The 17,495-nt window shown below is 46.3% G+C and overlaps 1 protein-coding gene across 1 annotated transcript in view; it reads left to right on the top strand.

Moving 5' to 3' along the window:
• Nucleotides 1–17,495, top strand: part of TMPRSS15 (transmembrane serine protease 15) — a 447,907-nt gene that overhangs the window by 232,656 nt on the left and 197,756 nt on the right. Inside the window, exon 13 of the mRNA XM_075333062.1 lies at nt 7,141–7,282. Within this exon, the coding sequence (XP_075189177.1) occupies nt 7,141–7,282 (142 nt within the window). The remainder of the gene's footprint in view (nt 1–7,140; nt 7,283–17,495) is intronic.

The following is a 17,495-nucleotide window of genomic DNA, read 5'->3' on the forward strand; positions in this document are numbered from 1 at the left end:
AGGGACGGTTAGGCAGAGATTTGCAATATACACCCAGAACTGCTCGTGGTCCTGGGTGCATATTGGACCTGACAGGTTCCCTTTAAGCATAAGGATCTGACCTGTTACAGACAAGGAAACCTCTTAATCACAGCCTATCTTATAACACTTCCAGACACTGATATATAATGTATATGACATGAGTCCCTAATACATATTTTGGCCTTTTGTGACTGTTACCAACTTATGATTCCCTTAAAACTGGGTAGTGTGGCTTTCTTTCTAATTTCGTGCCCACCTGACCAGAAGATGCACATCTGATTATAATTGTATGTGAATATTTGTTATTATCACTCGATATTTAGGACAAAGCATCAATAAGATGTATTTGATTATCATCTCCGCTGAGTTAAATAAGTGCTAATCTATAATAGGTAAGAGCAACCATGGTGCCGTGCTCCTCCACTCCATGACTGTTTATATCCTGCCAGTGCTTCAGCTGTTGGAGCTGATCAGTGGAAGTGCCGGTTTTGGTCCTTCCAGTGTAGTGAAATACCTCTTTAAGAGGCAAGACTATTTTACTGTGAATTTCAGTCTGGAGCAAGGGGAGCAAAAAAGAGAAAGGGTAACTGTCACTATATATTAGTTTCTATATCTGACAGTGCTGCTGTTCTGTGGGAGTAAAGGTCCTCAGATTCCTACCGATCAGTCAAAATACTGCTCTGAAGTTCTGTGCGCACAGAGCTGTCTACGGGTGCAATAGAAAATCTATTTGAAAGTGAATGTATGGTCTCGTAAGAGTATTATTAAACTACTTTAACTTTGATGGTCTATCCTTAGGATCCAACACCCAACACCTCCGAAGATCAGCTGGTTTCTGTGCTAACAAGGGCAGCAGGCAGCCGGAAATGCTTAGGGCGTGCGATGTCGGTGGGGTCAAATCCGGCGCCACTTTCGACATCGTTGTGTGTAAATTCTAGATGATACGATTAACGAGCGCAAAAGCGTCGTTATCGTATCATCGGTGCAGGCTCCGACTTTTCCATAATTATGCTGCTGCGACAGGTACGATGCTGTTCCTCGTTCCTGCGGCAGCACACATCGCTGTGTGTTACGCCGCAAGAGCGAGGAACTTCACCTTACCTGCCGCCGGCGGCTCTACGGAAGGAAGGAGGTGGGCGGGATGTTTACATCCTGCTCATCTCCGCCCCTCCACCGCTATTGGCCACCTGCCGTGTGACGTCGCTATGACGCCGCACGACCCGCCCCCTTAGGAAGGAGGCGGGTCTCCGGCCAGAGCGACGGTCGCAGGGCAGGTGAGTGCATGTGAAGCTGGCATAGCGATAATTTTCGCTACGCCAGCTATCACAAGATATCGTACCTGCGACGGGGGCGGGGACTATCGCGTGCGTCATCGCAGCATCGGCTTGCGATGTCACAAGGTGCAAAGCCCGCCTTAGTTCCGGAGCTGCCCTGTCTTCAGCCAGTTACTACACATCCACCTCTATTGATTTCAATGGGAAGCGGGTGTGCAGTACCCGGTCACTATTAATACCAGATGGTTGGGCAACTCCAGAAATAAACATTTCCAGCTGCTTGCTATCACCTTTTGCACCAAGAACACCTGTTCAGTGGGGGTCTCGTGTGTCGGTGAGGGTGCTAACCAATACAACATTGATTACCTATCCTAAGCATAGGCCATCACTGTTAAAGTAGTGGAAAACCTCTTTAAGCCCATATATTGGTTTGTGTATTGAGCTTATGCAGGAGCTGCTGTTTTCAGAGTGGTATTTTGGCTGATTGTTGGGTCTCAGGACCCAAACCGTCAAACATCAAAAGGACTGAATCTGTCATATCTAAAACCTTTTTGAAAACTGTCATGTGTTTTTTGCCCCCAATCTGCCATCACTACCATATGGGGATGAGCAAATCTTTTGGAATTTAAATTCAACAGTTCTAGTGTGACGCCCTCGACCCAAGGGGTCACAGGTAACAACACCCACCACATCACACATACCCCCCATCCCTTGTGAGGACTCACCCGTCACCCGAAAGGGAGACCTGATGCCTCCCTCAGCGCTAGTGGGGCACACCAGGTGGGCGGAGTCAGGCGGAAAGGCACACCCACCGAGGAGACTACTGTCCTGAGGCAGGAAACGCAAAAAAAACAGTTTTGAGAGCAGTGGAGAGTGGAGTGGAGAGTGACAGGAGGGAGGAGAAGCTGTCAGGGACTCGGATTGGAGCCTGGGATCCCCGTAACGTCAGGCAGGCAGATGGTGGTGGCCGCCTGCAGGAGTACCGGTGTAGCGACCGGCGGAACCGTAAGGACCGGGTCAAGGTTAGACCCCGCCGGACCTGAACCGTGGAGTCAACAGCTATCCGGAGCACCAGTAACCGAGTACTCAGACCCCGTCCTAACTTAGAAGCCACGGAGTTTAGGCAAATTCACTGATTGCAGTCTGGACCTCACGGGTTTGACTCGCCCACCCCAGGGCTATGGGACACCCGGTGCCGGGCCGGACTAGTCCGGTGGTAGTCAGTGGTGGCTGGGCCGGCTCCATGGCCCTGGTGGGTGTCAGTAAAATATGTGGCTGGAGTTAAAGTTTGTGTTCGTGACGCCACCTGTGGTATGCGGCTATGAAGCCGCTGCTGCTGTGTAAGACCTCCGGGGTGATGATGTGGCAGCTATGATGGTACTGCTCCCCACAGGTGGAGCAATGCCCAGGGCACTGTTGGTGCTCGTGAGAGTCTATGATGTAGTGGAAGTTTAAGCAGCTAAAATAACAGACACCACTCCAAGGGTGCAGTTCAAGTTCTTTACTCACAATTCTTGTCGGGGCCCAGGGGCCCTTGGACTGCTGAGACCACTGTCAGGGACCTCCGCCGGTTCTGGGTGATTCTGAGAGTAAAATCCGGTACCCTTCTCTTAAGTGTCTCTTTCTTCTGCTGTCTTCCTTAGCCTTGCCTTTAATAGGATAAACCTGGCTTGGCCTCCACTACAGCCTCCAGGCTGGGGGGGTCACCTGTTGGCTGATTACCCCTTTTCTGGAAGTTCTGCTATGGGTTCTGGCCTGGGGAGTCTACAACGTTCCCTGGGCCTCGGTTTTTACTGTTTGGAGATGATCTTTGCACTCCTCCAGTCTCTAGGGACCGTCCCCTGCTGCAGCTTGATCCCTCCACCGATGTTATTGTGGACCAGGCCACCGTAGCTCTAAACTGCCCCGACAGCTATACAGACTACCCGTGGCCCTGCGAATCCTTCTGTCTTCTACGTGGTGTCACCTGGACCCTCCGAGTCCCAGGATCTTCACCAGGAAGCGTCTCTCGCTGTTTCTCTGCTCCTGTCTGACTTGGAGCTTTCTTTCTCTTTTCTTCTCCTCCTTGCCTGCCTCCAGCAGGCCTCCTCCTCCCTCCTTTCTCTCGTTCTTCTTCTCCAACTACATGCTGGCTCCTCACTCTCTCACTCCCTGAGGTAGACTGGCTAAACTTGACCTTCCTCTCTGTGTCTGCTCTCTGATGGCACCTCCCACCTCCCCAATTGCCCTGTTCTACCCTATAGGAGCAGGGATGGGTCTTACGACCCCTCCCAGCATGCAGCATGGGAGGGTTGTCTGCCACTTTCCCTGGTCCCAGTGTGTTCCTAGCAATGGGTGTAGTGTGGATTTACCAGGGGACCGGAGTTCACTCTCTTCCTCTCTCAGAATGGGGCATCACACCGCTGGATGGGGTGCAATGACCTGTGGCGACGGAAGCCTCAGGGGCGCCACAGGTTCATTCTCACCGAAAGAAGGCAAAATCCCACCGATACCGGGTGAGTGCCACCGCCAAGGGCCAAACATCCAATGGGCCAGCGCCTGCATGCAACCGAGAGCTCCTCCGGCAGATAAACGCCGGGGAGCGGGCTACCACTGCCCAGGCAGGGAAGCCAACAACCAAGAAACAGAAGGTGCAAGGGAAAGGGACCGCCATCAACCTCACAAGGGACACAAGCAGCCGGCTGCGGGACCCGACCATCCCCGCACTTTGGTTTACCAGTGACTCTGAGTGTGAATTAATAGTGATTACACCAGTGCCGTCCGGGCACGGCACCGCACCGCAGCACGGCACCCTGCACCCGACATCATCGCCATCCCCCACCGGGCCCGGGGACACACCGCCCCTACCCACGGAGGGGCTAACATCTAGGCTGCGGCCACAATACCGCTCCCGGGAGCCCCCTTCACTCCAGCCGCAGCAGTGGTGCATCCCGTCACCACAACCCGTGGGTGACGTCACGACTCATCCAGCAACAACGCGGCCTCCCGGCTGCGAACCCCGTCCTACACCGCCAGCCCCCACTGCCTCCCCTTAGCAGAGCGACGTGGCCCCCGGTCCGGAGGCGCTCGAGCCACCGACAACCCGAGCCCGGACCTCGAGCGGCTCGGCCCGGCAGGGGGCAGCCGAGCACCTCTCAGGGCAGTACACTAGTAAATTTATCATAAGTATATACAATTTCTGGTAAATAAATATAAGACAAATCACACGTATTTCAGTGGTGCTGAAAATATGTATGCTATATAAGGTCTGATAGAACTGTATCCAGTGTATGTGAGATAACTGTTTTGTTACACTCATATACACTTACAAACACACACTCAAACACACGCACTCTATTTGTAAAGTTTATTCAGGGTTTTTGACCTTTTCTTCATATTTCTATTACATAATTGTTAGTTGTGACAATCTCTGACTAAACAGATTGACCCTAGAATAAATACTGCATTCCCTGCCTCAGCTTTTATACAGGCTATTATAGGGTGTTCTTTATTGCAGTATGTGACGTGCTACACTATGTGATGTAGTATTATGGGGAAACCCGCCCAGTTGTGTCCGAGTTCATGTTACTCTGCTCTGAATGATGCAATCTTTTTCACTATGTAAAATACATTTTTGCAAAGTGATGCAAATTGAATTGCAAATTGTTTAAATTGTTTAAATTTGTCAGATCCAGCTAATTTCCAAAAAGTTACCCAAATTTTCGTATCTACACTACCATATAGTTCAACTTTAAGATTATCTAAACCTTTACCTAATGGCATCAACACTTTGTTTTCACACAAAAATTATACTTAAAGACCCTTGCAATATACAAATGTTTTACCATCAGTCAAGGAGGTGGCTACTCTGTGTACCGCCGGCGTCTCTGCAGAGATGCCAACTTACTCACCACCCCGGCCAGGTTGCGTCCTTCCTGCACTTCCCATGTTATCCTTGAGTCCATTACCTATATCTGAGTTTGCCTTCCCATACCTTTTTATCTCTGCCGTGACCAACATTCAATACTCACCTGGCCAGCCAACCTCAGTCACCCATGTCTATACCTGAGTCCGTCACCTATCCTGAGGGTCAGCTGCCACAGTCCCGTCAATGTCCTGGGAGTGGTACCTGGCATTTGCCTTGCAGTAGATCCTTAAGTAAACCCCTCCCGCTAAAGGGTAAGTGTGCTGCCCCTGCAGCGATCGAACCACTCGGATCCGGGGTCTCACAACTGTGGCTCGAGGGTCTCTGGACCCGGGGGCTTGCGGCCACTCTCAAATGCAAAAGGGGGGGCTATTTACATAAAAAGAGTTTGTGATGCCACCCGTGGTTCACAGTAAAAAGGGGAATACCACCGCTGCCGATGGGAGTACCGAGGGAAGATGGAGCGGGGGCAACCAGATGACATTTTCCCTCCACGGGTAGGGTAGGCCCTGGGACTCCAGATACAGGGAATGCTGGTGCAGGGGAGCGCAGAGCTAGTGGACAGCAGGGGAGGACCATGTACTCACTCAGACAGCACCGGTGATGAAAAGCAGACGCTGACAACAAGGTAAACCAAGTCTCTGGGTGCCGCTGCCCTCTTGGGGGAGCCTATCCGGAAATCCGTCCCCTATAGCACTGCCGGGTGGTCTGGAGCCTTCCTCCGTGCACAAATTAGAAGTGTTCTGATGGCCCGTTGGCATAAAGAGGTCCGGGCCCCACTCCCTACTGTTCGTAGTGGAGCTGTGCTCTCAAGAGCTCACGCTTGTGATTTCTGTGGGCTGCGTGGGTTGGAAAGCCCTATCCTCCTCATTGCGCTAGTGCCCCTGATCTCTGAGCTTCATGGGGACAGTCCATAAAGTCACTATCCTCCGCAGGTTAATTGCGGGGTTGCCTGAAGCTACTCCCCGACCTACGGTCTAGTACCCCACCGTGTTTTTGATCCTGGAACAGTGATTAGGCTCATGTTGCTGACCGTACTCCGAAACCAGGTCTAGGCACCCAGCCTCAATCCCCTGCGACCGGGTCTCTGACTCCTCCAGGCCCAGGCCACCATCTATGACTCAACCTCTAACTTCCAGGGAGCCACACGCTCCCCTAGCTCCTCTCTCCTCGAGGGCTACTGCTCCACTCCTCTCTATTTGCTCCCCTGGAGATGACTACCCTGTCACCTCCCACCAGTCTTCCTGACCCCTAGGTGGGCGGCCCTATTCTAGCTCAGCAGCCCACTGGTGTGTCTGACATGGTGTGATGTGAAGTGGGTTGGGATTTGGATGCTGATGAAGGCAGTATTATAGGTTAGGAACCCAGAACCATTGGGGGTTGAGTCCTGCACTAAGAGTAAGGAGCATGCAGTACCCCGTGATGCCCTTACTAGTCCAGGGGCGTCACATAAGCCAGGGTCCCCCTGTAGTCCTGTCGATCCACTAACCCCTCTCGCTGCCTCTACATCAGCCAAGAGCGTTAAATACTATGCTAAAAAGTCAAACTAACCACTTCCTAATCGTGCCCATTGTAAGTAGAATAAAATTTCGAAGACATGTTATTTCACTCCAAGCCCTGCCCTTAGGGATATCAATTAATCAAACTTGCTTTTAACATGTGTTTAGAGGGCACAGGTGTAAATAACTGTAATTCTCAAGCAGAAGCATTGTGCAGACTTTGCCTTTTGTTCCTCAGGTCTACAGATTGTACAATGGTCTTTCAGTAAAGGAACATAATGCTGTCCTTCAGGGCATGAAGAATCCAACTCTATTATATTTTAGACACTTTTATATGAGTGAAGCACAGCTGACATTGCTCTTCTGCCATCTGTACTTGCATTGTATTTCTAATTACTGACAAGGATATTTTAACATAAATTATCTCATCCTTAATCACCAGGTGGCATTCGAGGCCATAAAAAATCCAGGTTTTAGCGACATTGCGTTGGATGACATCAAACTATCTGCTGGGAAGTGCAATGAAAGTGGTTATGTTGAACCAACTCGAGTCCCTACTCCTCCCACTACCACCATTCAGCCGTGTAAGTGCACAGTATTTGGAATTTTACATTATTTTTAATTACATAGAAGTCACTGAGTGTGTATTTGGAGTAATTATCACGTCTTGTGACAATTCTCGGGCACCGCCATGCATTCGAATCATGTTTTAGTACCAGTCATTTTGACAGATGGAAGTAGTGATTGGTGTGAGGAGGGAAGGAGAATAATTGGCTATGCTGACTGCTAAATTCATAAAACAAATCTGTTCTGGTGTATGACTAACACTACTCAGAGCTGTGCATTTCACTGTTATATGTTTACTGGTAAGAAATGATTCAGTAGGAAGATCTATTTTTTCATTCCCATACCGGATGTCATCTGTCATAAATTTGTCTTTCTACAAATAAACATATTTTGTCAGCTTAATGTGCTTTTTCTATGCTAGATCAGAGATAATGTATCTCTTTTTGTGATGTTCATTTTTTTCTTTTAGCTTGTTTTTGTTTTCTATTTATTTGTTGCTGTTTTATTTTTGTTTGATTTATACTAGTGCGTGTCCTTATGCCAGTACATTAGTATGGAATGCAATTGATTATGCATGCATATTAGGACTAAGCAAAGTCAACAGTTCGGTAGGGTATCTGTTTTGTCAAACACCCAGGTGTAATGAAACACTAAACAACTAGAGTTGCTAGATACACTAATGGAGGAGATCTGCGGGGTACGCGAACAAGTCAGGTGTCAGTAGCAGGGAGATCATGTCAGTAACAGAAGGAGAAAGAGAAGTCAAGGTGCGAGCCGAGGGTCTGTTAACCAGGATGTCACGTCAAGTACCAGAAAGAGAGCGGAGTCGGGGTACAAGCTGAGGTCGGTAGATAAGAGGACACTTCAGGTACATGGGAGACAGCGGAGTTGGGGTCAGAAGACAAGCCAAAGGTCAGGGAGGCAGGGAGTCAAGTCAAAGTAGGGGCAGAGACAGGACAGGGTATGAGGAACTAGGTAGCAGGACAAGATCGGATCAGTCGCTTACGGGAATCAGAGACATACACTGCTAAACAGGAACTATTACCTGCAGCATTCCTGGTGAAATAGCTCCCAGATAAAGCAAAGCAATCACCCGGAACGAGGCTCCAAAGAACAGACCCTTCCTATACCACACAGGGCTAGATCGAGAACAACGAGTTAACCGGAGGAAAATATGAGGCCCACAATAGGCTCTGCAGGAGAGCAGAGCACTGCTAATCAGAATCATGACAGTATCATTCTGGAGCTTAATGGAAGGATACGTTCTTTTGACCCATGTCCTTCGGTTACACAGTATAATGGTGGGGGTCTTTGTTTTGGATATTGTATTTGAGTCTGAAAAAAGACTTTTTAGATGATTCAATGAAAAGTCATACCATGTTATTTTCTTTGGACAAGATTTTTTTCTTGAACTTGGAATGTTTTTTCTGCTCTGGTTCACTCTTTTATTAGTCCAAACATCACAAAAAATATTATGCATTTTGGCTAAAACCACCTGACAAAGAACACACCATATTTTCCAGATTATAAGATGCACTTTTTCCCCAAAAACTGGGGGTAAAATGGGGATGCATCTTATAATCCGGATATGACTTACTGGGGCAACAGTCGTGGAACGGGATCATAGGAGGCAGGATTAGCGATATTGAGGGTGCAGAGGAGCAGTAGAGCAGCTCAGAAGGGTCACAGGACGAGGTGTCTCGGCAGCGGGTGCATTGATTTGACTGCTGGCTCCATTGAATCACCTGTAGTTGACTCGACAGACTTCAAGAAAATGGCCGTAGAGACAGCACGTGCACAGATTGACGTGATGGACTTCAAGAAAATGGCCACAGAGTCCTATCTGCGCATGTGCCACCTCGACGACCATTTTCTTGAAGTCCATCTCATCAACTGCGGATGATTCAGCGGTGCCCAAAGTCAGATCAATGGCAGCCACCGCTGTCCTGTCACCTTGAGTTACTCCGCTGCAGTGACACCCCCACAGCATGCTGACAGATCAATGGCACCTGCCGCAACACCCCCAAGCCCACAGTATTGCTGACCCTCCTGAGCCGGAACACCCCCTCCTCTGAGCCCGCAGCATCACTGACCCTGCCTCCTGTGACCATGGCCGCGCCCCCCCTGGTGAGCATTATGGTTAAGACACACTAGTTTCCTTCTCTAAATTTGCGGTGCGTTTTATAATCCGATACGTCTTATAAAACAAAAAAAATGGTATTTTTTTTCAATTTAATATATATTATTATGCTCTGGTGTCCCCTCAGATCCCAAAGCATAACAATCATAAGGTGTAAAAAAAAATGCTCACCTTCCTGATCACTTTTCCTGCATCTCCTCTTCTCACCATCATCAGTCCAGTCCTCATCACATCATCCTACCACCACCACACACGGTGACATCTCAGGTGTTTACGCTGTTCTGAGACTTCCAGCTTTGTTGAGACCCGCGAGGGTTCTTTACAACCATTCGAAAAGTTACAACTTATGACAGCACGACATGACCTTCTGTGCGCATGCACTGAAACAACCCTGAGATTCTAAAGTGAGTGGTGAGATAGGGCAAAGATCGGACAGTTTACCTTGAGGAGCGGAAGGGTAGTAGAAGTGAGTCATCACTTTTGACATTTTGATGCCCAGCGGCCACCATTTTTCTGAATCTGTGTGAAAGTGAATTGCAAAAATAAATTAACATCTTGGCTAACGCAGATGTTTGGAAAATTTGAGTCAAAATCTAATACACTCAAATACATTCACTCATCTTTAATTAGAACCAAAGGGTACTATTTCTCCTTGTGGAGACTGCCAGCTGACATGTGGATACTTATTGAGTTATCAGTGAAACCTGGGAAGAAGCTATACATATTTGTTTTACTACTGGAGGAAGAAAGCTGCCTGTCCAGGACCAAATAAGCTATACCTTTCGGAAAAGAATCTGGTTTGGCTTGATCAACTTCATCATGTTGCAAAGCCCATGAAAGGCCAAAAAAGGGTTGGACATTAAATCCTTCACCCAGAAACCTGGTTTTCCCCTTCCTGACTAGGCCAATTTTTTCAATTCTGACCAGTGTCACTTTATGAGGTAATAACTCTGAAAAGTTTCAATGGATTCAGTGATTCTGAGAATGTTTTTTTTCGTAACATATTGTGCTTCATGTTTGTGGTACATTTAGGACAATGTTTTTGCATTTATTTGTGAAAATATTGTAAATTTGGTAAATATTTTAAAATTTAGCAATTTTCAAATTTCTATTTTTATGCCCTTAACCTGAATGTTATGTCACAAAAATAGTTATATTAACATTTACCACATGACAACTGTACATCATTATCAGTTTTGAAACATAATTTCAATATTTTAGAAAGCTAGAAGAGATATGTGTATCAACAGTTTCTCATTTTTCCAACACAAGTTACAAAGCCATTTTTTAATGGACCACATCAAATTTGAAGTGACTTTGAGAAGCCTGTGTGATAGAAAATGTCCAACAGTGATATAATTCTAATAACTGCACCCTTTAAATTGTGCAAAACTACAGGCTACCCTTCAGTTGCTTCACAGGAATTAAAACAATGTGGAAGGAAAAAAATGTTTCCTTTTCCTTCACAAACGCCCCAAACCATGATACTTCCACCACCATGCATAACTGTAGGCAGGACACACTTGTCTTTGTCCTCCTCCCCTGGTTTCCACCACACAAGCTTGACACCATCTTAACCAAATAAGTTTATTTTGGTCTCATCAGGTCACAGGACATGGTTCAATTAATCCATGTCCTTTGTCTGCTTGTGTTCAGCAAACTGCGGGCTTTCTTGAGCATCATCTATAGAAGAGGATTCCTTTTAGGACAAAAGCCATGCAAGGAAATGTGATGCAGTGTATGATGTATGGTCTGAGAACTGACAGGTTGACCCCCCCCCCCAACCTCTACAGCAATGCTGAAAAACACTCATATGTCTATTGTGAAAGGACAACCTCTGGATATGATGCTGAGCATGTGCACTCCTCTTGTTTGGTTGACTATGGCATGGCCTGGTCAGAGTGGAGCCTGTTTTGTTACTCTGCTGTATGGATTTGGCCACCATGCTACAGCTCAATTTAAGTGTGCTGCCACTCTTCTTATAGCCTAGGCCATCTTTATATAGAGCAACAATTGGAGGCTTTGTAAGTATACTGTGCTTGCATTATTTCTTTTTTTATTTTTCCTTTTCCATTTTTTTTATTACCCAAGTTGCCGAACCTTTATCATTACCCGGGGTTCCCTGAGAACACTCGGGTACTTTTGAACCCACGCAGATCCGTACTTTTATAGTCCAGGTCAGCCCATCACTACCAGTGACCAGTATGAGCGTGTGTGAGTGATAACTCCAAATTTAGCACACCTGCTCCCCACTCACACCTGAAACGTAATATTAATGAGTCACATGACATTGGGGAGGGAAATTGTACTCACTTTTCTAATATATTATATATGTCATTAAATTGCACAGAGTGGGCACAACACTGCGATAGACCAAATCATTCAAGCCTTGGAATAAATAAAATATGAAATGTATGTTTCAAGCATTTGGTATTGTATTACGTTTAGTGATGGCAGACCTGGACTGTAAAAGTCAGGATTCACGCGGGTTTCAAAGTTGTCCGGGATTCCGGGTTTTTGATTCAGATCAGATCGACAATCGAGAAATTAAAAAAAAAAGGCAACTGCTGCCAGGGCTAATAAAATAATGGGATGTATTAAAAGAGGTATAAGTGCTCATGAAAAAAATATAGTTCTACCTCTGTACAAGTCACTAGTGCGACCGCACTTAGAATACTGTGTACAATTCTGGTCACTGATATATAAGAAGGACATAGCTGAACTGGAGAGGGTGCAGAGAAGAGCGACCAAGATTATTAGAGGAATGGGTGGGCTGCAATACCAAGACAGGTTATTAAACTTGGGGTTATTTAGTTTGGAAAAACAAAGGCTTAGGGGGGATCTAATCACAATGTATAAATATATGAGGGGACAGTACAGAGACCTTTCCAAAGATCTTTTTACACCTAGGCCTGCGACTGGAACACGGGACCATTTGCTACGTCTTGAGGAAAGAGGGTTTAATCATAATCACAGACGAGGATTCTTTACTGTACGAGCAGTGAGACTATGGAACTCTCTGCCGCATGATGTTGTAATGAGTGATTCACTACTAACATTTAAGCAGAGCCTGGACGCCTTTCTTGAAGAATATAATATTACCAGTTATGTATATTAGATTTTATGACAGGGTATTGATCCAGGGAACTAGTCTGATTGCCGGATGTGGAGTCAGGAAGGAATTTTTTTCCCCATTGGAGCTTGTTTGCCACATTGTTGTTTTTTTTGGGGGGGGGGTTTTGCCTTCCTCTGGATCAACATGTTAGGCTACGGGTTGAACTAGATGGACTAAGGGCGGCTTTGCACGTTGCAACATCACACGTGCGATGTCGGTGGGGTCAAATCGAAAGTGACGCACATCCGGCGTCACTTTCAACATCGTAGTGTGTAAATCCTAGATGATACGATGAACAAGCGCAAAAGCGTCGTTATCGTATCATCGGTGTATTCTCCGACATTTCCATAATGCCGGTGCAGTGACAGGTACGATGTTGTTCCTCGTTCCTGCGGCATCACACATCGCTGTGTATGAAGCTGCAGGAGCGAGGAATATCACCTTACCTGTCGCCGGTGGCTATACGGAAGGAAGGAGGTGGGCGGGATGTTTACATCCTGCTCATCTCCGCCCCTCCGCCGCTATTGGCCGCCTGCCATGTGACGTCGCTATGACGCCGCACGGCCCGCCCCCTTTGGAAGGAGGCGGGTCGCCGGCCAGAGCGACGGTCGCAGGGCAGGTGAGTGCATGTGAAGCTGGAATAGCGATAATGTTCGCTACGGCAGCTATCACAAGATATCGTACCTGCGACGGGGGCGTGGACTATCGCGTGTGACATCACAGCATCGGCTTGCGATGTCGCAATGTGCAAAGCCCGCCTTAGGCAGGCTTTGCACGCTGCGACATCAGTAACAATGTGTTACCGATGCTGCAGCTATAGTCCCGCCCCCGTCGCACGTGCGATATCTAGTGAAAGCTGCCGTAGCGATTAATATCGCTACGGCAGCTTCACACGCACATACCTGCCGTGCGACGTCCCTCTGGCCAGCGACCCGCCTCCTTCCTAAGGGGGCGGGTCGTGTGGCGTCACAGCGACGTCACACGGCAGGCGGCCAATTGAAGCGGAGGGGCGGAGATGAGCAGTATGTAAACATCCCGCCCACCTCCGTCCTTCTCATTGCAGCCGGGAGGCAGGTAGGTGATGATCCTCGCTCCTGCGGCTTCACACACAGCAATGTGTGCTGCCGCAGGAGCGAGGAACAACATCGCACCTGTCGCTGCACCGCCATTATGGAAATGTCGGAGGCTGCAGCGATGATACGATAACGACGCTTTTGCGATCGTTCATCGTATCAAAAAGGTTTTACACGTTGCGATATCGACTGCGACGCCGGATGTGCATCACTTTCGATTTGACCCCATCGACATCGCACGTGCGATGTCGCAACGTGCAAAGCCGCCCTTAGAGTTTCCCTTCAACCTTAAAAACTAAAAACTATGATAAATTGCGGGCACAGAGATCTGCTCATCCCTCTCCCTCCATCTGGGGGTCTTACTCCTAGACTCCCACTTCTATTATAAACAAGTCCAAGCTCACGTGGACTTAGGCTATTTTCACACTGCCGTTGTTTTGCTTCCGTCAGGTCCGTCGTTTTTTAGATGTCAACTGACGCAACACGTGTTATTATTTCAAAGGATTCTGTTCACAGGAATCCTGTGAAAAAACTGATTTGTCGTGTCCGTTACATTTACTGTGCGTCCGATTTTTGACGGACCTGTCGTGATCCGTTTATGTTTGGGACAGCCCAATGAGTGTGCCAAACATGCTGGGCATTCTCAATAGAGCATGACGGAATCCAGCACTGGATTCCGTCATGTGACGGATTACGGTGGAATCCAGCACCATAGATAGCCATAATAGCTTTTGACGGATGGCGACGGACACCTGCGGAGTCCGTTTTTTTGCCGCTCCAAAAAAACGTTACATTCAGCGTTGCTCCTGCCTGTTGGTCGGTCAGTAAACGACTGATCCGTCACGCAGCGGATGCAATGCAATGCCATCCATCACAATCCATCTCTAATAGAAGTCTATGGGGAAAAAACCGGATTCCTGCAAAATATTTTGCAGAATACCGTAATTCCTCAAGGCAACGGATTGCGACAGAGACAAAGCAACAGAAGTGTGCGCATAGCCTTAGAAAAAGAATGTTAAACCGAGTTGGATTTTGAACACGCCCCCATCACGTGACAAATTACATAATACCTGGAAGGAGCCCATACATTCTAGCATCTACCTTTACTTTTAGTGCACGATCTAGACCCACGCAGCTACAGAAATGAATGCACAACCTGGAAGCTCCATGACACGGAGCTTCGGTGAGTACACCACGCACGCTCCTATCCCCCTATCCCTTCTACCAACATTTTAAATCCACAGATTCTGGTTCCCATAGACTTATATGGGTACCAGATTCCGGACCAGAGCCAGATTTTTTTTAAAAATGAGCAGGGACCCGCCAGTCCCGTTTTTTGGCAAATAACTGAATAGGATAACTGAAGTGAGCACTAATATATATATATATATATATGAGTGCAAGCCAAAACTTACATACTATAGGAGGATAAGGCTGCACATCAAACTTAGATAATGGTATAATGCCTCAAGCATATGGACAAATATTGAAATATACAATGAAAAATGCTACTTGCTAATTTGAACATGTGAATAATGAAATGCATACCTGCCATGAATATTAGGAAAAAGGAGATATTTAGCAATCGCATTGATCAATGTAACTGAGCCCCAAAACCTCACTTCAGTTATCCTATTCAGTTAAATGTAGTTTTTTTTCTGAATGTGAACACCGCTCCGCCCCTTTCGGCCATGTTTTTTCCATCTCCTATATAAGACAGTCCTTGGTTACCCCTCTCCACCCACAGCAGTTTTTAATTGCAATGAGATGACACACAGTTAGGGTCACAGAGCTAGGGACCCCAATATAGAGATATACCTTGACGAGGTCTTGGGGCTCAGTTACATTGATCAATGCGATTGCTAAATATCTCCTTTTTCCTTATATTCATGGCAGGTATGCATTTCATTATTCACATGTTCAAATTAGCAAGTAGCATTTTTCATTGTATATTCCAATATTTTTCCATATGCTTGAGGCATTATACCATTATCTAAGTTTGATGTGCAGCCTTATCCTCCTATAGTATTTAAGTTTTGGCTTGCACTCATATATATATATTATTAGTGCTCACTTCAGTTATCCTATTCAGTTATATGTAGTTTTTTTCTGAATGTGAACACAGCTCCGCCCCTTTCGGCCATGTTTTTTCCATCTCCTATATAAGAAAGTCCTTAGTTACCCCTCTCCACCCACAGCAGTTTTTAATTGCAATGAGATGACACACAGTTAGGGTCACAGAGCTAGGGACCCCAATATAGAGATATACCTTGACGAGGTCTTGGGGCTCAGTTACATTGATCAATGCGATTGCTAAATATCTCCTTTTTCCTAATATTCATGGCAGGTATGCAATTCATTATTCACATGTTCAAATTAGCAAGTAGCATTTTTCATTGTATATTCCAATATTTTTCCATATGCTTGAGGCATTATACCATTGTCGTTTTTTGGCAAGTCTGCCCAGCTCTAATTAAGTTCCTATATCTGCCCATAATTACACGGGGATTAATGTTTTCTCATTCCTGATATTCTGTATACTGCTGTATATGTCATGCATATGTTTGACGATCCTGCCATAATAAAACTGAAACGTGTCTTGACAATAGTGTTCTTATATCCCTGCCAGCGCATTTGACAGAACAGCTCTAAATATGATACTGATTAAATCCTGTGTATTTCGTGAACATTATGATCGTCACATCTGTCATTTTTATGCGATTAGCTTTGTTTCATTTTTTTCCTTGTCATTTTTTTCCCTTTACAAACACCTACTCCTGCAGTCTGTGTAATCACTAGTTATTATGTGTCACTCATGGTTGGGAAGGATATCTGTCTCTTCTCTCCTAATCTTCTCAATATCTTATTCTTTTGTGTTGAGAGATTGAGAATTATAAATGTTTGTCTGATAGAAGCTGCCTCAGAAGCTCAGGAACCTGTTTTTAATTTGTACAGTAGGAAAAGAAGCAATTTCAGATGGAAAGTACACAAAAAAGCGGCTGGTAATCTAAAGTTATTGGAGGGAGTAAAGATGTGTAAAAGAGAAACTTTCAGAAAATCAAAAAAGAAAAAACACGGGTTTAGCTATAGATCTTGAAATTTATTTCCAACACCTATAGCCATTAGGAATACCATATACACCCTAACATGACTCTTCTCTACACAGGAATTGCATTGCAATCAAGGATCCTGCTTTTGGTAGGGTCCAAACATCAAGTACTTTTGTCCCAAATGACCAAAAAGGCTTCATGGCTGATTCATCAAAGTTTTTTTGCCACTTTGGATAAGTGCTACCAAAATTGGTGGATTTGGGGAGCAACCATGGTGGAATGGTGTTGCCTGGAGTAGCATTTCATGCATGGTGTTCACCGATGACAGCCTTATGACTGGAGCCTCCCATCTCCATTTTGACTCTTCATTTAGATGAGGTTTCCTTTTCTTTGGCGTCTCATGAGTTAATTTCAGGTTTTGTTGCCAGCAGCTCTGAGGTCAGGGCAGGTCAGCTGTTGCAGCTTTAAGTCCACACGCATTTAGGTTAAATACGAGAGCTTTCACAGCAGAACATGCTTCTGTTAGAATAATTTCTACTCTGGCCAGCCAGGTGGAAGGAACTGCTGAGGTTTTGTCTTGTGCCCTTCCACCTGCTGCTATTGAATCCATCTGTTATAGTGAAGTTTGGTGTTTTGTATCATTCTGTTTATTTCCCCTGTCTGTGTTTCCTTTCCTTTCCCTATTAGTTTAGTGGCCAGTCTAGTGTACCCGTTGGCCTACTTACTAGACAAGGTGAGTTTAGGGCCAGCTAAGGCACCCAGGTATCCTAGTCGCCAACAAGTTGAAAGAGCCTGTATAGGGACACTAGGGAGCTCAGGAGTCAGCTTGAGGTGAGTACACTATGTGCCCCC

This window comes from Anomaloglossus baeobatrachus, chromosome 2 (assembly GCF_048569485.1).
Source record: "Anomaloglossus baeobatrachus isolate aAnoBae1 chromosome 2, aAnoBae1.hap1, whole genome shotgun sequence".
Taxonomy (NCBI): Eukaryota; Metazoa; Chordata; class Amphibia; order Anura; family Aromobatidae; genus Anomaloglossus; species Anomaloglossus baeobatrachus.